Source organism: Chelon labrosus, assembly GCF_963514085.1.
Source record: "Chelon labrosus genome assembly, chromosome: 12".
Classification (NCBI taxonomy): domain Eukaryota; kingdom Metazoa; phylum Chordata; class Actinopteri; order Mugiliformes; family Mugilidae; genus Chelon; species Chelon labrosus.
In genome coordinates, this window is record NC_140345.1 from 3,069,943 (window position 1) to 3,092,526 (window position 22,584).

The following is a 22,584-nucleotide window of genomic DNA, read 5'->3' on the forward strand; positions in this document are numbered from 1 at the left end:
AAATGATTTCTTTTTATACTTTTCTTAAGGTCTTCGTTAAAAAAATAAAGTATATTTGAGTGAAGACGGTGGCTGCAGCCGTGTGTTTTGGAAAAGCAAAGCCCTAATACGTCCAAATAATATACCAGTGTGGAATTGGTGCAGTTTAATATGTGAATATAACAATAATTTTAACCATATCTAGCACATTTCAAGATTAAAATTATAGCAAATGTAGAACAGTGCATCCCAAACACTGCTCTCTATTGTTCAAATGTTAGCTACAAATCAAAGAGTTAATACCTCTGTATTCAGTCTACTACAGGTACCCCTCTCCCTGCCTGTGTAACGCCACCAAGAAAACTAAAACCAGCCTTAAAGAGCAAACTTAACCCTGAGCACAAGAAATTGAATCCACTAAAATGATAATTTGAGCTCATGCTTGTATTCAGTTGTAAATTAACATCGTGCATTCAACAAATTATGTTCCGGAGAAAAATCGTCATCGTCAATATTTGGTCGCACTGGACTTGAGGGGAGGCGCGGGTGCGACAGGTTGCACTCTGCCTCCACACGCAGGTTTTGGTCGACTTTAGGCGAGCCGTGAAAGAGGCGGACATTCGAGGGCCCCGAAATGAACACTGCCACTACTTTTGTTGATTCGGCATTCACACGGCTGGCCATTTTTCAGGGAGGAAATTCAAGAGAAGCACTCCCACGTACTTGTGGAGCACTGAAGGCAATTTCCCCTCAGTCAAGTGGCTGAAACCCTCTCCAGCTGAACAACTTCCTGCATTTAGTCAGCAACCCCCATAGACACCCCTGCTCCATCATCACTGTGCTTAGTTGGCATCAGTCTCCACCTCTCAGCAGGTCTCTGCTCCTTACAGAATGGTGACAAGGGGGCTACGACAACAGCTTTATTTTGGGGTATAATCTGGAACTAAACTAAAAAAAAAACACAGCTGAAACCCCAAAATATGACTTTCTTATGGTGTATTTCCCCGTGTATGGCTGATACCTGTGGTGCTGCAACAAGATTTCCAGACTGCAATAGGGAATCAGACAAGTCTTCAGAGATGTGCACTATGTAAATAAGTCAACTCACCCAAAAGTATATTAATTATTATACTTACGTATTTTTTTCTTTTGCCCTTTTTAAATTTTTGTTAAATTTCTTTTAACTACATTTCAATTAATTTTTACAGCTTTCAAAACACATGATATATCTTATAAAGACATGTAACCAATAACTTTCAGTGTATATATAATATTCGGTCAAATTTAAGACTTTCTTAAATGTTGAAAGTGAACAACCTGGAGTCCACAAGGATCACAAATATGCATATAGTGAATCTTATCAGAGTCCGATGTCCTGTCAGCGTGTCAGATTCACATAGTGGTTATAGTCTCGGCCCATTATGGCCTCCACGGGGCTGTGAGCAGTCTGAGGGCTCCCACGGGGGACCAGGAGATCCTGAGGGAGCCTATTAATCCATTATGTTCACCTCCAGAGCTGTGTTAAGGATAACAATCACATAAGAGCTGGAGGCTCAGCCCCAGGAGGCTACAGCTGCTCAGGACGACCCTGTGTAGCCTGAGGTGCTGATCATTACCACGGCGTGCCTTGCTCAATGGCCACATGTAGTGAAGTACAGTGATAAGGTCAAGAGTAGAATATAGTCTCTTGAATTAGCATGATTCATTAAATTAAGGTAACACTATCACATATTATTACAGGATTATTACAGAAAGAGTGCTGCCAGAATTACAACAAATACATGGGTCAGATTTAGCTGTCTTTAAAGGTTTGCATAAAACTTGGTTGTTTCATGAATTAAATTGATCACATGGCATGACACACTGGAGTTAAAGCCTAAATTACACAATAAATGTGGAACAATGAATATGCTAAATCACTTCCACACCTGACATCCATGAATCTTGAGGATAATACATGATGACAAGCTGCTTAAACTTCAAAAATCCCCCCAAAATAAAAAAGATACATTCTCTGTGAGCTCAAATGGTGCATTTTCCAACACAATTTGTTTCTTTAAGAACACAACGAGGAGTTTGCACTCCATTATGTAAGGTAAATATTAAAGCACTGTGTAAAACCATATTTAAAGACAATGTCTTATGCAGCTCTTCAAGGGATGTAGTTCAAGCAATAGATATAATTAAAATAATTAAAACCATCTACATGATTTTTTTTGGAAATATTGATAGCTTTGATACATAATAACTTAATAACAAGAAGTTTTTGTTTGTTTGCTTGTGTTTTCATTGTCTTCAACATATTGCAGGTACGATCTCAAACAAGCACATCTCCAGAAGATGTAGTAGACAATAGAGTAATTACCATAATCATGATTATTTTTCTTTGCATTTTAATTAGCCTTATGAAGCTCAGCTAAGCTCTTCAGTAAGAGAGCCTATTCAGTAAACAGCTGTCCACCTGTCTTCTGATTCATGGGAAAAGACTGCGGAGCCTGTTCACGCAGAGGTACCATCGCCAAATCAGGGTGGGGGGGTCAGACAAGGCCCCTGCAGCCTGCAAGGGGCCCTCTGTATGAAGGGCGATTAGTGCCACATAGCAGCAGGCAAACAAGAAGGACATCAAGGTATGCAAATAGGTTGCTTATCTAATGATGAAGAAATGAATTTAAAACAGACAGTTTGGAATCAGATAAAAAATGTAGGCTTTGTAGACAAAACTTGTTTGTATGTTTGAACAAACAAGCACACACATAGATCTTAAGAAAATATATTTTTTTAACATACAGACTGTATATATATATATATATATATTCTATATATATACATACTATATATATATATAGTCTATATATACATACTGTATATATACTGTATACATATTTTTTAGTACACTGCATAATATCTTAGCAGCGTATTACATCCCACAGCAGTTGTTCCATCAAAATCCCCAAAGTGATGTGTACAACATTACCCTCTAGTGGTCGTAGTAATAATGACAGGTGCAAAGGAGAAAGTCAAGTGATACTGTTATGATGCCAGGGTGGAGGAACGGGTGGACAAAGCACTTCCCTTTACATTTGAGGCTGCTGTTCTTTATGCCACACAGTCAGTATTGTTTCTTTTAACCAGGAATCTTCCATAACCTTAACTACAATGCTAATAATTTCTAACCTTTTTTAACACCAACAACAACATTTCCCTAAACCTGATAAGTTGCTTTCTGAGCTTACTCTTGGAGTTTTGAAATATTTAAATCAACTAATAAATTAGCTTAATGTGAAATAATCTCACATAGACATGTAGAAATATAACATTCATGAGTATTGTTGTCAGCTGCCAGGTGATAATTGCTTTGAATTTGCTCTTATAGCCTTGGTGGTCATGTAAATGATAAATTGTTTTTACATAGCGCGGGTTCGGTGTCTTGCTCAAGGATACTTAAGCATGTGGCTTGTTCTGGGCACTCACTAACCCTCTGGTTTGTAGACAACATGCTCTACCTAATGATCCATAGCCACCGTCATGAGACTGGATATTACACACACTGCGTACTGCACTGGTATAGCAAGTAGTGCAACTACACACTCACTGCACACTATGCTCAGAATGAATTCCATCAAGTCATAATATTGGCCACCACCAAAAAGAGCACACATTGCTTGTTTTTGACAACGCCTCTTCCCCTTATCCCTCAGTTGTATTAATCACCTCTTGTATACAGACCTTGAAAACATAACATATTTTAGGGCACCACCTTCCTTCAGCTGTTTCACTCTCAAAAGTGAAACACTGTAAATTACACAGAGATAGAGAACCCCCATCTGGATTAAAGGCATTAACCCCTTCTGCAATGATTGCTACACAGTCATTAAGCCTTCAAAACAAAGAAAAATGAATACTAATGATGACTGGCCTTCATCATAACAAGCAGATACTTGATTGCACAGTCTCTATTCTTTATCTGATAAAATGACCAGATTATATAATGGCCTAAGTATTATTCTTCAGACTTGATGTCATTAATATGTTTACCACGTTTGATTCATCCCTGATTAAAATACAATAAACACACTTAATATGGATATTAAATGAGACACTACTACGTAAGGTACTTTTTCAGCAATTTATTTTGTCACAAAAAGTCCCATAATACGTATGAAAAGAATTCTGTTTCGTTACATATATGCTGAATACAGCTATCATTTATTATTATGAAGTCTGTTCAGGGCCAATCTAAACATTCTTCAAGTTTTACTTAAAGTTTCAACATACAAATAATGTAAAGATACTAAAACAAACTAATCATACACAGTTTTCTTTAAAAAAAAAAAAAAAAATGGTTTACCTTAAAATGTAACCTATCCTTTAATTCTCTGTTTCTGGCTTTGCAGGTTTGTCTTTGGTTTGAACTGGCTATTAAATTTAAATTCTGTAACCATGTCTTGGCCTGGTTTAGGGGACAATTAGAAAGCATCTTTCAACAAACAGATCTATCATTTCCCAAAGAATAATGTAACTCTAGATCAAGCTCTAGTGGTTGAAGGTGTACATGACCTATAAAGGGAATTTTTAAGAGTAAATGTTTGAGTTTTGTTTGGATAAAATACACACAATTTCGCAGTTGGCATGAAAAAAAATATGGGTACATTTTATTTTTGAAAAATCTACAGGGTCTCAGGCTCTGGGATATTAAATCTCAGAGTGTGTGTGCGTGAGTCAGTCTTCCCTTGGGTGCGTAGAAGAGCTGAGCTTCTCCGACTCCTCTGTCCTCACAACAGTCAGCTGGTTGTCATGGCTTGGCTCCTCGCCAGGCACCTGAGACAGAAAATAGATGAATGAGATGGTTTTACGATAGCATTTGATCTCAAACATCATTCCATTTTCCAGAATAAATACAGTCTAATTGTCATCTTTCAAGGTGCACATCGGTAGATGCTTTTTTTTTGGCATTTATTTTCATTCTAAATGTCAATGTTCTTGCTTTTCTGAAGTGCTGCAGGTACTGTCTTTGGTTCGCCATTATAATATTTAATAAAAAGATGAAATGATTATAGATGGAATTGGAGTTAAGGTTCACTAAAAGCTGTACTGAATTATTTGATGTCATTTATGCATCAGGGAACTAAGAATAAATTAAATATAGATTACAAATAGAACAATGTGAAATAAGGCTTATGCAAATATTTGTAAGGTACGTAGACATTAACCTGTTAACTGAAGATCATACTCGATGCCATTCCTTCAATTCCTTCAACAATCATGCACTTTCTTTGTACACAATATATTACAAAACAATAGGCACAAATCTGCATGTAGCTCTCGAGAATTTAAATGCTGTGTGTAGTAGCAGACAGGTCGCCGAATCCACTGGTGGGAAAGCTAAAAGACGTCAGTGAAAACTGAAAAGGTCAGGCATCATCCAGGAGGGATCCAGGAGGGACCCTGCTCCTGTAATCCACCTGCTTGATCACTCTGTGTGGAGGGGAATTTGCGCCACCTGGTGTTCAGACAGCAGCACTGTCTCAACTGACGGAAGCCAGCAACGTCACGCTCAGTGACATCTCAGAGCTGGTGCAACATCGCCATCTGGCTGTAAGGTTAAATACTGCACCGTGATTTGTGCTCTTTACTTGAGTTTGAAATGTATTGGGTAATTGATCATAGATTTATCATTGGTAACTTTAACCTCCACATATAGTATTTTTTTACTATATGTTTAGTCCATAGACGAATAAAAAGTCAACAGCCCCCTTTCATCAAACTCACCTCCCAGTAGATGCTGTCCTCAAAGCATTCAGTGTCACGAGGAGCACCGAAGACGGGCAGTTTCAAGATGAAACCTGAAAACAAGACAAGCGATTATTTAAACACAGTGTATTCTGTGACTGTGAACAGAGAAATTGAATTTTGACTGATGCATTAGTTGTCTTAGTAAACTTAAATTATCAGCCACGACATGACATCGTTGGTGGATAGGTGTTTGATTTAATGTAATGTAAAATGCATTAAGTTTTCTTGTTTATATACACATAACCACACTGATACCATAAGTTGGTTGTTATAGTGATGTGTTAAATCAGAGTGATGAGTTAGCTAACGAGAAAATCTTATCCACAGTTAAGAGAGTCTTGGAAAACAGAAAGAAAGTGAAGCTGAGCTGGTCAGTGGTGTTCAGATGCTGTCCAAGCAGCATCTGCATTGTCATTTCTTAAGTAAAGGTTATACATTTTTGCCTTATATTTTTTTTTCTGCCAGTCACAAGCCTCTAAACAGCTGCAGGGTCAGCTGAACAGTAAAAGTTTAAGTTGTTTCAGTATTTTACTGTGTTGACATGCCTCACTTTAAAATTCATTACATGGCGTTACATAAATGTTTCATTTTACAAGGACCATGTTTCACTTTAACTTTTTAGGACATTTTTGTCTTCACTTTGTGTTTTCATGATGGACTGAGCAAGAGGTGACACTTACCAACAATGAGCCCTCCCAGCAAAGCGATGCCCAGGGTGATAGCAAGGGAAGCTGCCTGAATACCAGCTTGGTAAGACAAATCTCTGTCTTCATTATACACTTCAGGGTACACGTGGATCAAACTGAAATACACACAGTTAAAACATGGAGTTAATTCCCATTTAACGCAGCCCTATTCTTTATAACTTATTGGTTTGGTGAGATTGTTTACCCTTCTCCATAAACGTTCCGAGATACCGCAGCAGTAGTGACCACTCCTACAATAGCCCCCAGGATACCAGGCATGCCGTGCAGATTGTGAACCCCGCAGGTGTCCTGGATCTTCAGTTTTTCCTCCAGGATGGGCTGGTGTGGGAAGAGAAGAGGAGGGACAGTGGTCTCTCTTCAGTGATAATTACAGTGATGACTGCATCTGTATCCCAAATAATTTAACATACCTAAGCTTTCCAAGTGCACTGAAGTCATTTTAAGTCTCAACAGGTGGGGTTGTTACAGTTTAGCAAAACTCTAAAATACGTTTTAAAGGTTAGCTGAAAGTGTAAGGGTCCCAGTTTTGTCCTTCGCCTGTCTCTTATGTGCACACTACCCTCAATGACTGAACTATTATTAATAATAATAATAAAAAAAAGCTTACTGAGAGGTACTTGAATCCCAAAACAGAGATGATGCCAGCCAGGAAACCGACAATCATGGAGCCGTAAGGTGTCAGCATCATTTCACCAGCTGTTCCCGCTGCGACGCCACCGGCCAGAGCAGCATTCTGAATGTGAACCTAAAAAGGAGACATTTTGTATAACCATAGATGCTTTAATATTATGTTAATAGTTTTCTAATGCAGCTTCTAAAATTGACCTCTTGTGAAATAACCACAATGTCATTCTTGACTGGGCAAAGTATGGTTTATGGTACTTCATGTCATTAAGTTTGGGAACTTATAAAGGTGTGTCCTAACCCTCTTTCTCTCTCTGTTTGTGTCTCCGTTTGTCTCAGTTCTCAGTTCCCCTACCCACTCCATTCCTCCTTTCTTTTCTTCCTCTTCCACCTTTCATTACAGAAACCAGGGGACAAAGATTCAAATCTTCCTGAGATGTGCCCTACTGTCATCCATCCACACATTCCTCCCCGCCCTGATGTCTTCCCTTTGACCCTTTTCATCCCATCCCCCTTGATATGAGAGTTTCCAATTCTTATGTAACATATATCAGCTATATCTTGTATTTGTATCAAGATTAGATTCTACATGTACACTTTAGTCAGATCTGTCTATGTATGTTTGTTCCTCCTGCTACTCTCTTCTCTCTCTTTTTCTCCCTCTACCCGGCTGGCCTTAAGCAGATGGGTCCCTCCATGTGAGCTGGGTTGTGTTCAAGGATTCTTCCAGTTAAAAGGGAGTTTTTCCTTGCCACCATCACCTTAGTGCTTGCTCCGGGAGTTTCAGACCGGGTTTTGTAAAGCGTCTTGAGACAATTTGCGATGTTATTGACGCTGTATAAATAAAACTGAATTGACCCTTTTCATCCCATCCCCTTCCAACCTCCTCATCTCTCCATCCATTTCCCTCAGTCCTGTCTACCAATAAACTTCTTTGCATCAATTAACGCTTGGTCTTTGTTTGTAAAACCTTTGTATTGAGAAATAACATGAACAGATAGTGAAAGAGGGTGGAGACTTGTTTTGGGTTTCTGGGCGGTGTCCATCGTGCAATATTTCTAAAACTTTTTCAGTAGCTAACTCAGCTAGCTGATTTAAAATAAACCACTTAACAGTACACCAAGAAATGAAGTAAATGTGTGATTCTGGTGGTTGAAAGAATATTGTAAATGAACACATCAGTACCCATGTAGCAGAGACATTTTTCGTGCAATACAAATAGACTTTTCAAACCAAACACGTGTACAGTGTTGGTGGTTAGCACTGATGCCTCACAGCAAGAAGGTTCTGGGTTCTAATCCATGTGCCGACTGGGCCTTTCTGTGTGGAGTTTGCATGTTCTCCCTGTGTCTGGGTGGGTTTACTCTGGCTTCCTCCCACTGTCCAAAGACATGCTCATTAGGTTCATTGGTGATTCTTAATTGGCCGTAGGTGTGCATGTGAGTGTGAATGGTTGTCTGTCTCTCTGTGTTAGCCCTGTGATAGACTGGAGACCTGTCCAGGGTGTACCCCGCCTCTCACCCAATGACAGCTGGGACAGGCTCCAGAGAACAAGCGGTTACAGAAAATGAACGAATGAATGAGGGATTTCGGGAAACAAAACTTAACACTGTGCTCAAAAGGGACATTTTTGGTTCATATTATTTTCTCTACTGATGTTGATATTTTTTGGAAACATTTTATTTGCATTTATTAATTTGTGTTATAAAAATGCTGTATCTACACAATTGTTTGCAAATGTGTACAGATGATCAGATGGGACTCTCTGATTTGTGCAGCAGGAACTTCAGAACAATGAGTCTGTGTAACACGCTGCTTTCACACCACGTGACCAGTGGAATGCACTCAAGGCAAACCGATTCCCTCAGGTGATTAGCTTGTCTTTATTATCAACATGCCATCTCCACTCATTTTGACAAGTTGCTGTGCTGACTTCCCTCTAAGGTTTGATTATTATCAGTGCGAGAATGTTCCTTGATATCATGTACTGTTGATAGATGATCTTGACAGACAGCCATGTGACCAAATTGTTTGGAGGGGCGAGGTGATAAATTCATCAGCTTTTATCTCTGGAGTAACTTTGTCATGTGTTTTAAACTCTGATAAGCTGAGAGCCACCCTGTTGACAAGAATCTAAACGTTACAAAATCTTTTCTGGATATTTTACCCATGAGTCCTCACCATGTCCAGCTTGCCATCATGAGCTGTGAGTGCAGACACGGCGTAAGTTGACACAGTGCAGGCTGCTAGGGAGTAGTAGGTGTTCAGGGCTGTGCGGTGCTGGGCGTCACCATGTTCTGTGATGGCAGAGTTGAAGCTGGGCCAGAACATCCACAAGTAGATGGTACCTATATGGAGCAATAGCAAAAACAAAATGTACCGATCCTCACTATTGAGTTAAATTGAATACTGCAAGCTATAGCCCCAATGTTTCAGATAAATGCTCATGTCAACCATGCAGTTACCAACCAGTGTTTTTAAAGTGGGGTTTTAAAGCAGGAAGGAAATAATAGGATGAAAGAAGACACACTTTAACACTGTAGCGACTGAATATGTATAGTTACTCTTTCAGGTGAGAAAACTGATGCTATAACAATACAAACTTTTTATTTCCCAAAGAAAAGTCCAGCTTTGTAGATGCTTACCGATCATAGCAAATAGGTCCGAATGATAGACTGAGCTGTTCTTGTGCTTGCTCTTGTTCAGGTTGGGCCGGTACAAGATTCGGGTCACCATCAGGCCAAAGTAGGCTCCAAATGTGTGGATGGTCATGGAGCCCCCAGCATCCCTTGTCTGAAGCAAAAAGTACAAAACATGGATGAAGATACCGAGTGCAGGAGTAGAGTTGATGAATATAGGAAGGATGCAGGTAAAAACCAGTCGGTACATTAAGTGTTTTAGGGCAAAAGTGGATTCTTTATGAGTCAGTGTGATACCGTTTTATGGAGAATTTCTCCGTACACTTATATAGTATAAAAAAGTTTCTTTAGATTTGTATGTGTTTATGTGTCTATTTGTATGGTGACTCACCCCCAGGAAGCCCACTAGGATATGTTCATTGACAGCAAACAAAGTGACTTCAAATAGTGCCATGACGAGAAGCTGGATGGGGCTAGTTTTACCCAAAACAGCTCCAAATGAGATCAGCACGGAGCCGGTACAGAAATCAGCATTGATCATACTGGAAAAGAAGAAAAAGAAGAACGTATGTTAATGCAGAGCATGGACAACGTGGACAACTTTTAGCATCTTCATTGTCTTCGCCCTTTGTATGTCTATAATATATGGCACACTGAGCTACTGTGACAAAAAAGTCAAAAGTAAGGATAATGAGAGATTTCTTCATGCATTAGTGTCTTTGTGGGTTTTCCAATGTGCACCAGGAATTGTACACGCCTGCTTAGAAGTGTAAGTGACTAACAAACAAAAGTAGTTTACATATGTTGCATATTCAGTCTGCTGTGTGCATTCATATGTGCATGTTTATCACATACCTCAAAACTCCAACTTCAACCTTCCCGTGATGTAAACCGTGCAAGAAACCCTGCATAAGTGTCGCCCACTGCAATGCGAAGGCCGCGATCAGGAAGTTGAACCCCACACTGCTGAAGCCATAGCGCTGCAGGAAGGTCATGAGGAAGCCAAAACCGATAAAGATCATCACATGCACATCCTGGAAACCTGTGATAATGAAAAAAGCACAAGGTAAAATTAAGTAGTGTCAGAAGGTGGGTACTCAGTGTTAGTAGACATTAACAAGTTTCTTTGCAGATGACACCAAACTCTGACTCAACCGATGTTGCTAATAATGCCCTCTTTAGTGCCTTGTAAACTAGTCTGCATGTATGTTTCCCAAAATTGGCTTTTTTATTGTGAGATATCCAGTATCCTCAGAATTGTAAAGCAAAGACCAAAGATTTTTTTGTCATGTTATTTAACAATAACAGTGAATTACTAAAACTGTAAAGTTTATTTATTGTCTGCTGCTTATCCTCTAGGAGAGTTGCTGAGGGGCTGGAGCGACACTCCACTACACTATACTCCACTAAGTTGTTAAGTTGTTGCCAGTTATTTTTGCTAATCAATATATCAGTTAGCTGGCTGAATTTATTTAATTTATTATATTATTACAATTATAGGTGGACTTTGTAATGCAAATGTAATGTGAAACTAAAGCAGTCAGCAGTTCAGAGAAGATGCCAATTAGATCAGCCTCCAATATTCTTCTCACCAGTTTCTATCAACAAACGAGTTCAATCACTGCCAACAACTGTGTCACTTGAGGGCTTTGTCCTTGAAAACAGTCTTTCTTTTTGAATGAGCACTTACATAAGTGTTCATTAACGGGGACATCAGGTTCAGTTGTGACTCAGCCTGTGTGATACTGCGGCTGTTCTGAGGAGGTCTTCCATATGCATATTCACACTTGTTAACTGTAGCTTCAATGCCATATGTTCAAAATATGGCTGGTCTACTGTGTTCTAGTTTTATGTTATATTACAAAAGAAGCATTTTGGATTCCATACTTTCTCAACTTACACTCTTGTAATTTTTGAGCCCTGCTTTCTAATCATCTTTTTTATCGTCATTTGTCCCAATCTGCCAAACACAATATTGCCCTTGGCTGCTGTTTCCATGGTGACTGTCAACTGGCACAGCCACGCAGAGGTGTTGCCAGCGTCCCTGTTGGCATTTTGGCCTAGATACACGCAATTCCCGGTGGCACAGGAGGGGACCATACAATCAAAGAAAGAACAGGCTCTGTTGGGCAGAATCCGAGTTTTAATGTTAGCAGATTTCTGCTGCACATGAAGAATTACTCATTTATTTATGGTGTCAGGAACTTTGACCGCCTTTAAAACTACCATATTGCCCTATTGTCACATTATTAAAATTTTATATTTGTGCTGTGTGGAATGTTTATTACTATGATCAGATGGTAAGTGTTTCACAACTACGAGCACTGACAGAAAAGAAAAGTTTTTCTGCTGCAGGCATTGGGATCATACTTGTGACCTCTCAGACACACACAGCCTCTTTCATCACTTGACTCCTTTGTTCACCTTCAGGCAATATATTGCACAAGACGGAACCTTGAGAGACATATTTTCAGTAGACCATACCGTCGATATGTCACAGAAACATATAGAACAGACAACACATATGACCACAAACATTGGATTTACAACGTGTAAAAAATCCTGCTTTGAAGAAAAAAAAAAATTTATATCAGTATGAACCTGTCTGTTTACTGTACATTTTTTTTCTGTGTCTGAATTAAGGACAGAGGACGGAGGTTGTGTATACAGATCCATGAAACATGACGGTGAACTTGTGTTTCAGTTCCCGTGACAGTGAAGGTGTCAGGTTAAAGATTAACTGACACCATTAAAGTCAGTGGCACTTTACCCGCTGCTCTTATTTTTTTCTGTCTCAGACAGTCAGTTACCTTCACTTGTTTGCAGGAGTCCTGCAGAGACCAAGTGTCATTTGTCCAAAAACTTAAAATCACCGTCCTTTATGCTTGGATCTTGTGGATGTGCAAATAATGACTCTTTTGTCAGAGTAGGGTGACACTGTTATCTCGTAGCACCTTATAGGAAGAGGGCTTGGGTGGATAGTTGGTTAAGTACAATGCTGACTCATACACAAGTAACCGTAAGATGTGTCCTTTGTGTCTCATATGGGCCTAATTGGAGGGCAGAGAAGTTCAACAATGTTAAGAGTTGACACAAATCTTTTCACCAACTTTCTCCACCAATCATAGAAAATCAAGTCTGGAAATGGCTAAATAGCAACCACAATATGTCTTCAAATGTGAAACTACATTGGCACACCTGGCACCTTGAGTTAAATGCTGATATCTAAATAGCAGCATGCAGGAACGACACTAACATGTTGAGGCAATCATGTTCTTAGCATAGCCCCGCCTGCAGTTCACAGAGGAGGAGAGCCACCTTTGTCCCCAAAGCTATCCTGCTCCTCAACTCCAACTCCCAACACACCACGCACTTCCTGGCTGACAAACAAGCATCCACGTGCTTATATTATGCTATTTTAAAAAAAAAAATTTTTGAAGAAAATAACATTTGCGATATCCACCCAGAAAATACTTTCTAAACCAAGAGTGTGTCTATTACCCCCCTTTTGATTAAATCAGGGCATGTTTGATGCTTTGATGTGAACCAGAATTTCATGTTTCACGCTCCTCCTATCTTCCACAGCATGCATTTACATGAAAATTGTGTGGCAAGCTTTCATTTCGGAATGAGTTAACAGTGTTGGTGTTTGTGTGTGCCTGCAAAACCCTGGACGTTAACTCATCCTAAAGTTAGTTACATAGAGGTTGAGAGGTTATCTCGTCTCTTTACATTCGTACCATATTATGCCCCAGGACGGCATCACAAAAGAGAGCAAGAGATTGACTACTGTCAGCTGTCTCTGTCTCACAGAGACGCGCCTACCAGCCCTGAGTCATGTTAGCTTAGGTTTGTTAAGGTGGAGCTGTGTGATCGGACAAATGAAAGCAGATGTTTCTGTTACAAACATTATTCTAAAGTGAAGTCTAAATTCAAACATAATTGATTAGCATATTGTTTTCTATATATGAACAAAACCAACTTTGAGTTTTGAGTTCACCAAGTGTAAATTGATAGAAACCTGGTTTTGTAATTGCTATTGTGAGCATGAACAGACTGCAAAGAAGGTTTCTTTTCTTCTACACCATCGATTCATATAAATCAAAAGGGTCTTGTTCAACCAAAGGATCCGCTTTTATGAGACAGCAGCATAGTGCAAGCCATGAAATGTGCATTCAAAAAGAAAAAGCGTCATCCAATTAGGAAAAAGACAGTGTCTTTGATGTAACTCTGCAGCTTCTCATCCTTTTACACAGAATACACCTTCTTCTGTGGCAACATGATAAAACAAATATGTTGGGTGCAAACACGACATACTTACAAGTGTGTAAGACTCACTGAGGGAGCATGAAATAGAAGATGAGATTTTTTTAGTGAGTACTGTTAAGTGTGATTAGAAAGAAACAAAGTGATTAGCATTAGGTTATTGTTTCATTCTAAAAAGGAAGCAAACTGGGATCCAGCCACACCCCAAAGCAAGAGGCAATATTGCTAGCTATGGAGAGCCATGGATTCAATATATACAGTATTCAATATATACATATACATTATATTTTACACATTTGCTGGCTTTTGTTTTGATGTTCACTGCATGACATCAACTCAAGTGTAGAATAGCATAATGTTGATTCTAAATTACAGGACAAACTGACAGAATTCAAATCCTCATCCTTAAGTATTTTACAAGAAATATGTTCACACTGCTCACTGAGCTGTAACACGTTATACACACTTGCAAAACTTTTTATGTTATTTAGTATGAGTGACATGCAAACCTATCTCTGGAGATTTGCTAGATCTACATGCAATCGATTCAGTTCAGAAGATGATCATAAAATAAGTGACCCCTGACCCTTCTATAACCCATGACCCTGAGCAAGCATCAAACATCCACAGCACACTCACTTGGGTAGCGAAAGTAGAATTCATTTTGCATGGGGTCATGATCAGAGCTGCTTCTGTTCAAATTCCATCTTGCAGCGTCTGTGTTATCGTCATACTCCACCAGTGTGCCGAAGAGGATGATGAGGATGATCTCCAGGATGAAGCAGGTGATCGGCAGCTTCAGCCGCATGTTGGTTGAGGAGTCTGTCATGTTTTCTTCCCGGTGAGATGAGGAGGAGAGGCTCAGTGATGCTTGTTGCGGTTGAAAGGGATTAAAGATCCAGCACAGAAAGTTGGAAGGTGGCTCTCTCTCTCTCTCTCTCACACACACACACACAAGCGTGCAGAGACGGGATGCCGGTGTGTGTCTGCGTTTGAGGGTGGAAGAACAAGTTCACGTTCAAACACAAGAGCTGGTCTTACATGTGTGTTTTTGTACCGCTTGGTCACACCTACCAGACCTAATAGGGCAGGGTCAATTTACATTGGCCAACCCCTTTCACACCCCCTTAGCCCACCTTTTAAGGTGGTTTGAAATGCCTGAGCTCTCCTTATGAGTTGATAAGTAGTAATCCATGTCTTTTTTAATTACATTCATACCTTATTTTAACTTCAGACAATGCATTTATTTGCCAAGCAGTGTGACCATTTGGCTCCTTTTTAATTCACACTGGCCAATTCTTCAATTAGTCACTAAAAAATTAATACAGTTCCTACATTTATTACAGAAGTTTTTATCAGAATTTGGAAAAAGTTTAAAAGAAACCTACAGCCCCCATGAAAATGTACCAGCTTGGCAGAGCACATAAATATATTTAAAATAACTTGGTTTCTTTCCACGATATCCACAAATTAACAAATTAACAAATTTTCCACTGCTGTCCAAAACTTCTACTCTGTTTAGTTCTCTGTGCTGTTCTTACACTGCCGTGGGTTTAGATATCAAGGCTTTAAGTCACACATAATTAAGGGCGTGGCTGCTTTTAGTCACAAGCGGGAGTCCTCACTGCACTCATGCTCCACCTCGTTTTTGAATTAGCTGGGAGCTGAATGGAATCACGCCGAGATGGAGACGGCTAGTGCCACCCCTATTGAGCTTCAAAACTTCGGGAAAATCTGTGGACAACATCACTGAGGCTTTGTCAGTCTTTATGAGCTATACATATGAACTGGACACTTTAAGTTGACCTTCTAATACTATATTTGCAACACCATTAAAAAGAAGATGCATAGCGAGTACAGCGTTGTTACTGCATGAACAAATTTTTGGCAAGAATGACAAGTCATGTAGTTCACTAGATTTTTCTCATGAAAACTCTTGATATCTGGATGTTAGTATTAAAGCATTTTTTTCTTACTCCCACCTCCCAGTGACTTGTATTGCATCACAGGAAATTTAGTGCAATCAAGAATTATGACACCAAATACAACAATATAATTCTTAAGGGATGTTAATAGCTGGCAGCAGTAGAGTGGCAGGGAAGGCCATCGCTGCTGGTAAGATAAAACTTACTGTTGATACAGATCTTTTCAAGGAATCCTGTTGTATCCTTTACACATTGTTCACTGTCACCCGTACACTGAAACAACATAGACCATTCACTGGGCCGTTCACATAGCGACAGGATGCAGGCGTGACGGTGCCTTTAAAGAGCACTTTAAGGAGCACCATAGATGACTGTGTGATTCACATACAAGCTGTAGGATGGATGTGCGTGCCTCCTCCTCCTCTAGATGTAAAGTTTCAAAAGAGATGTCATTCACACCTGTATCTATGTCCACCATCAGACTGCCTTTTCTTCAGACCGGTAAAAGAACAAGAATGCTGTTATGATTTTGGGGTATTTGGACGATCACCACTTGGAACCACAGGCGTCAAAGAGAAGCCGTGAACTCAGCATCCTGTCTGTCCAGCTTCCTATCACCAAGACATACACTGTCTCTACTAAGTAGTGGGTTGGTGCACTTCGTTCAACCCCTTTATGTTATGTGACAAACTCAAACTACTTTAATTAAAGCATAAAGAAGTATGACTTCCTTACACATGCCATTAAAATACTCTAATGATTAATTTAAAGGAATTTTTGATATACATAAACTATTACTTTGCATTAAACTCCACACTGTCGCAGTGTAACTGAATCACTGAGCCGCTTTAAAAATATAAAACTTTAATTTCTGAAGCATTTTAAAGATTTACATTTGAAGCATTACTGTTTTGTTTTGGATTTTTCATTGGGTTTGTGAAAAACAATGAAAATATAGAATAACAGTGGCTTTTCTGGGACAGTTGATTCAAGCGGATGTAGCTGTAAACTTGTCACGAGAAACCTATTAAACTTTAGATCAGGGTTGAATCGCAGTCGTTGGATTGCTAATTCAAAAGAAATTTGGACGCCAAGCCATAAGAGGTGCAGACGTGTCTCATCTTGTCTTTTCTTCTGAACCAATCTCAGTCCTCATCACTTCTCAGCAGTTAGAGTTACAGATTACTAAATCAACAAGCCTTCAAAAGAAACCCCAACATTTACAGGCTGAGCCTCTTGAAACAGTGGCCAGGCACACAGGTGGAGATTCTATCAGTGTGTTGTAATGACACCTATACATACCTATAGATTTTTGCAGGAAAAGCTGAAGGAGAACAGGTTAAGATGACCTGTCCGTTCTTTGTATGTCTGTGCGGTGATTAATGACAGAATTTATAATGAAAACAGGCAAGAAAACAGACATCACAACTGTGTTCGAACGAGTAACTGAAAGCAATCAGGTTAAATAAATTTGAACCAAATGCACAAAGATGAAAAATGAAAAATCTGATAGGGTTCTCTAAATTTAGACTGCTGTTACCCAACAAAATATATCCATTCAGTAAAATTTTATTGGAGGTTTTTAAAAACAGCATTACAAATTAACAAACATGAAGAATGCTCTTGCAACTGTTTAATCGTGTGCGACTTGAAATGTTTGTATAAACAGCTGAATGGAAAGTCATACTGTATTAGCTCCTTTCAGTACTGCTGTGATGCCTAATGAACTTGATTAACAATTTACAGACGTTTGATTTCTGACACTGAGGAATTTTGACTCCTGAGAAAGAATGCAGTTTTAATACCAAACTGTCATAGATTGTGCCACATAACAGCTTTCTTTCAACAGAAGCATCCACTTGCTCCCCACTCAATTACTCCAACATTTTCTGCCTTGCACAGACTTAACAAGACGTATTTCCATTTATTTTTGCATGTTTCCGCATCTAAACTGGCACAAATCTCTTTTTTTTTCTTTTCTTTTTTTCGCATATTTTTTACTTTACTGGGCTTCTTTACTGTGCCTGATTGTGGACTTGATTTACAAGCTTGTCTTCAAGAGTTTCACATATTTCCTCTACATTGCCCCTAGCATTGATGTCTATATCTTATGATGTGGATGCTTTTCTGCAGACATGCACAAATTACACATTAAACTGATGCAGGATATTAAAGGTCTCATGTACAGTCAAACACACATAAAAGTAAAAATATCTCTGGTTTATCAGCTGTATAGAGAATAAATATCTTGTTACAGTGCACATTTTGAAACTAACGGAAATAATTACAAAAATAGGATGCAATTTACAAAACTTATTTTAATGTTTACAGCAATAGGCTTGTTCAACCAAACACTTTTGTACTGCCATCTTGTACCATTATCTGACATCACCTGTGTGATGGGCCGGTATGATAGCATCGATTATAGCTTTTTACTGTTGAATACCAGAGAGATGCCGAGAGTTTCTGTAATTCCGGAGCTTACTCAGCTGAAGAAGCCTGCTGCAGATAATTGAAATCTACTGTGAGTTTCGTGCTAGTAAAAAAATACAAAGCGTCTGTGTCATTATGGCACTCATGTTCGACGATTGTTAACAATGCCTAAAATACTTTAAATTCCACGTTAAGTTTATGTGATAACAAGCAAAGCTAAGTCATAGCTGAATACTACAGTATATGTGTGGAATCAAACTATTTTAACTATTTTCATGGTTTATTTTTATTTTAATTTTTATTTTCCCCCACATTAATCAGCTACCACGTACAAGTGGAGAAGCTGGCCGCTGGAACTGAAGCAACGATCTTAGTTAATCTGTTAGCTTGCTGACATTTTTTAATTAGAACTATACACAATAAATCAAGATGGCAAGTCAGAAAAGACAGACAATCATTCACACTCACACCTAAGGCCAATTTAGAGTCACCAATGAACCTAACCAGCATGTCTTTGGAGGATAGGAGGAAGCTTGAGTACCTGGAGAGAACCCACGCAGAAACAGGGAGAACATGCAAACTCCACACAGAATGGCCCAGTTAGCCCATGGATTAGAACCCAGAGGCATCAGTGTTTACTACCACACCACTGTTCCACCCCAATAATGTCGTAATTATAATTATAATACACAGTTCAGTGCATATATATATATATACGCGTAATACTTTGAATGCTTTTATGCAGATGCTCTCCTTTGAATGCACATTTTATCTGCCATAGTTTTGTCTGTTACGTGTGGCTGTGTCTCTTGACTCATTGTGAACTCAGAGATGCTCCAGAAGTTCAAACATGCATGCCACGTGGTAGTGGATGCCTCTTGTCACTTTATCAGTCCAGCATGGCTCCTGAGCCCCACTGATAAAACAATCTCCCAATCAGAGGAAGAAGGGTGCAGTAGTAGGGTAACAACATGGAGGCATCAAGAAGCCTGGCACCAGATGAAAAGAGATAAATGCAAGACTAAACCTGCCTGTTATGTAACACTGAGATAACATACATTAGGAAGTTGTATAGGTACTTCACAGTTGCTCAGGGGTGCTTCACGGCTGCCTACAGGTTCAGTTGTGCTCCACAGGCTAAACAGGGCAAAACAGGTATGGGAACGTTGAGTTATCTCTCAACTGTCTCTGTTCTCAGATCTCTATCTACCGGTGCAACTAGCACTTATGTGTTACACTAACTGGTAAGTGATATGCTCAAGAGCTTGAGGTGCATCAATTCAGTAAACAGCCCAATGTTAAGGACAATAGGTCACATGATCAGTCGCTTGCTTCGTCCAGACCTATGTTTGTGCCCAGCTGTTTTGTTCAAAGAGTTCTAACTAACTTCTTTACATTTCTAAGTGTGCAGTTTACATTAACCCCGAACAGGACCTCTGGATTTGACTTGAGTAGTTCATTTAAATAATGTTTAAGTGCCAAGGGCACTTTTCCTAGAATTAAGCATCAATCAAATATTTCGCAACACCTGGCAAAGAAGAGAATCAGAGAAGTCAATCAGAGGACAGCCAGCATGTCGGCTGGAAGACTCGTGACAGTCACACATCTCGCAATGATCAGCATACCAGGAAAATGTGACTTAAAAATATAATGGAGAGAATCAAAGGAGACATAACACTGACCACCTGACAACCGTCAGCACACCACGTGAATTAGACATCACAAAAATGCGTTAATGATACAGAGATAACATGCACAGTGCAAAATATGGCACTGAGGGAAAAAAATCAATATGTCCCACCCACATTCTGGAATGGAAGCTGATAAGAAGAAGAGAGGAATTAAAGACGCCATCAATGGGTCCGACTGTAGAGAATTATTTATTTATCTATAGGTAACATCTGTCATCTGTCAGATAAAAATGACAAAAATATATGATGTTTTTATACACTGATCAGGCATAAAATTATGACCACCTGCCTAATATTGTGTAGGTCTCACTTCCAAAACAGCTGTGACTCATCAGAGAATGGACATGGGCCTTCTGAGGGTGTCCTGTGGTGTCTGGTAACAGAATGTTGTTAGTGGGGGCCTTTGGGTCCTATGGGTTGAGGGGAGGGGCCTCTGTGGATCATCCCACAGATACTTGATCAGTTTGGGATCTAAACAATTTCTGTGGAATATGAAATGGGTTGCCCATAGTGATGATCTTTGTTCAACTCAGCGCTGTTAAGCATTCACTGTCTTTGAGCTCATTCTTTGGCTTTAACACCCGCACCTTTTGTCTATTTGGGTCAGTCTAATAGTGAGCTTATGGTCTCTCTGAAATTGAGAAATTATCATTTGCAACTCTCTCTCTTCGGATTTTGCCACAGTCTCAACCAATGAGTGTCATTGCTGTCAAACTTTAAATATGTTCTCCTCTGCTGTTGTCAGCTTTAATCTCACTTCATGACCCTCTTTACACCCCATTCAGCTCCAGTTCTTCACATCCAGGGCCCAGGTTGTGGTCGTCATTCCATCCAGATCTCTATTATTCTCTTCTTCTCATTACCACCAACAACAGTGTCTGGTCAAAGGCCTTATTTAGAAGTCAAATCAGAAGTTTCCATACCTGTTTGGCATAGCATATAGAGTAAATCAAGTTCACTTATCCAGCATTCACAGTGTAAAAAGAATGAAAGCAACAGGGCTCAGAAGGGAAGAATGGGCTTTCATTTACAGTTTTCTTAAAACATAAAGGCATGTGGCATATTTCACACTGGTGAAAGGTTCAGTTAGACTCCAGAACACATGTGTGAGGAATGCAAAGACAACAAAGGGACCCGCATTTACCTGCACGGATACCAGGAGGATACAAGGAGCCCTCAGGGAGACAGGGGAGCCTCTCCAAGCTGCCAAGAGCATTTAGCTTTTTAACTGTAAGAAAGGCAAATCTGTCACTCTGCTCAAAATCTGTCTCTCTCACCGTGAACTTCAGTTGAAGGGCCATTTGTAAGAATGTTGAAAAAGTTCCAGGGATAGTCTGTCTTTTAAGGGGCAAAGGGGGGGCCTTTCAGAGTGATAGAAATGTTTTTTTAGAAAGTACATACTTTTACCCATGTGGCGCCTTCATGACCCCACCACTTGTCACCAGCTTTCGTCAACAGAGTCACGCACTGATGCACCACCACGCAAACTGATATTACATCTGGGTTGCAGGCAGGCAGACCTGCTGTTTTATCAGCTGTACTCATCTATTGTAGGTGGACAGGAGGAACGTTCCCTCATTCAACACTTATTTATGACAAATTACCTTTTTATATATGTAGAAAAACCTTGTAATAGGCTTCAGTTTATTTTCTTCATAGAATGTGTTTTTTTTGTTTGTTTTTTTTTTATTTGTTTTAAATCTGTGATGCCCAGCAGGATTTGTTGTTTCGAAAGCAATGACCTCCTGGTGCCCTTCTCCAACTTGAAGGGTACCAAAAACGAACCCATCAATCAAATGGAAATGAAACATCACATAGTGAGAGAGAGTTTACCTGCAGGCTAGAATAAGTTACTATGAGTTTTCAGCAGATGCAGAGAGCTGGTTGAGAGGAAATCAGTCAAACTGAGTGACAAGAAAGAAGATTAGACTGACTGATCCTCATTTTTTCATAAGCAATACAGGAATGGAGAAATACATAGGCTTTAAAAGTTTTCAAATCTCTCATGGGTTTAGTACTTGAAGTAACTGAGTTAATTACACTAAACATTTTTATTAAACAATATTTGTGCTGCCTTGATGAGAAAATAATTTACCATCAACCTTTTTTATATATATTTGAGTGTTGAACAGCAGAGGGCAATGTGTCTGCTGCCTATTTACCAGAACTGATCTGCTAAAATGAAGACAGGAGATGAGAATGAAAGAGCATGAGGCAAGTACACAGAGGATAAATGAATGAAAACAGACAAGAAGCTGAGTAATCTGAGACCAGCAGAGATAAGGACTATATATTTTGAATCTAGACATGCAGGCCCCTGTACCCATGTTCACTTCTCCCAGAATGCAATCTCCCATATTTGACCCCTTTTTAGTTTGTTAATGTAACTCTCATGTCTTTGAAATTTCTGCTAAAAATGCCGCACACGTTGTTTATTCTACCACGTCTGTACACCTGTGGTGTTAGCCCTGTTCCAAACAAGCTGTTTCATTGTCTGCACCTTTAAATGTAAATCAGATGCTGCAGC

At 39.5% G+C, this 22,584-nt stretch overlaps 1 protein-coding gene across 1 annotated transcript; it reads right to left on the bottom strand.

Annotated features, from left to right (window-relative positions):
- Positions 1-4,122: 4,122 nt before the first annotated feature.
- Positions 4,123-15,079, bottom strand: rhbg (Rh family B glycoprotein). Its single transcript, XM_084557451.1, has 10 exons — positions 14,648-15,079; positions 10,598-10,784; positions 10,134-10,284; positions 9,749-9,896; positions 9,285-9,451; positions 7,087-7,224; positions 6,664-6,797; positions 6,453-6,574; positions 5,749-5,822; positions 4,123-4,797 (listed from the first exon to the last, which is right to left on the bottom strand). Exons 1-10 carry the CDS (start codon positions 14,835-14,837, stop codon positions 4,699-4,701), a joined length of 1,410 nt encoding a protein of 469 aa, XP_084413577.1. The 5' UTR covers positions 14,838-15,079; the 3' UTR covers positions 4,123-4,698.
- Positions 15,080-22,584: the final 7,505 nt, after the last annotated feature.

Bases quoted from the DNA above. Each gene is read 5' to 3' on its own strand.
- rhbg (XM_084557451.1), bottom strand. From the start codon at position 14,837: ATGACAGACTCCTCAACCAACATGCGGCTGAAGCTGCCGATCACCTGC. The intron at 10,785-14,647 runs GTGAGTGTGCTG...TCATTATCACAG, and splicing joins ATTCTACTTTCGCTACCCAA to GTTTCCAGGATGTGCATGTG. The intron at 4,798-5,748 runs GTGAGTTTGATG...TTTCTGTCTCAG, and splicing joins AGGACAGCATCTACTGGGAG to GTGCCTGGCGAGGAGCCAAG.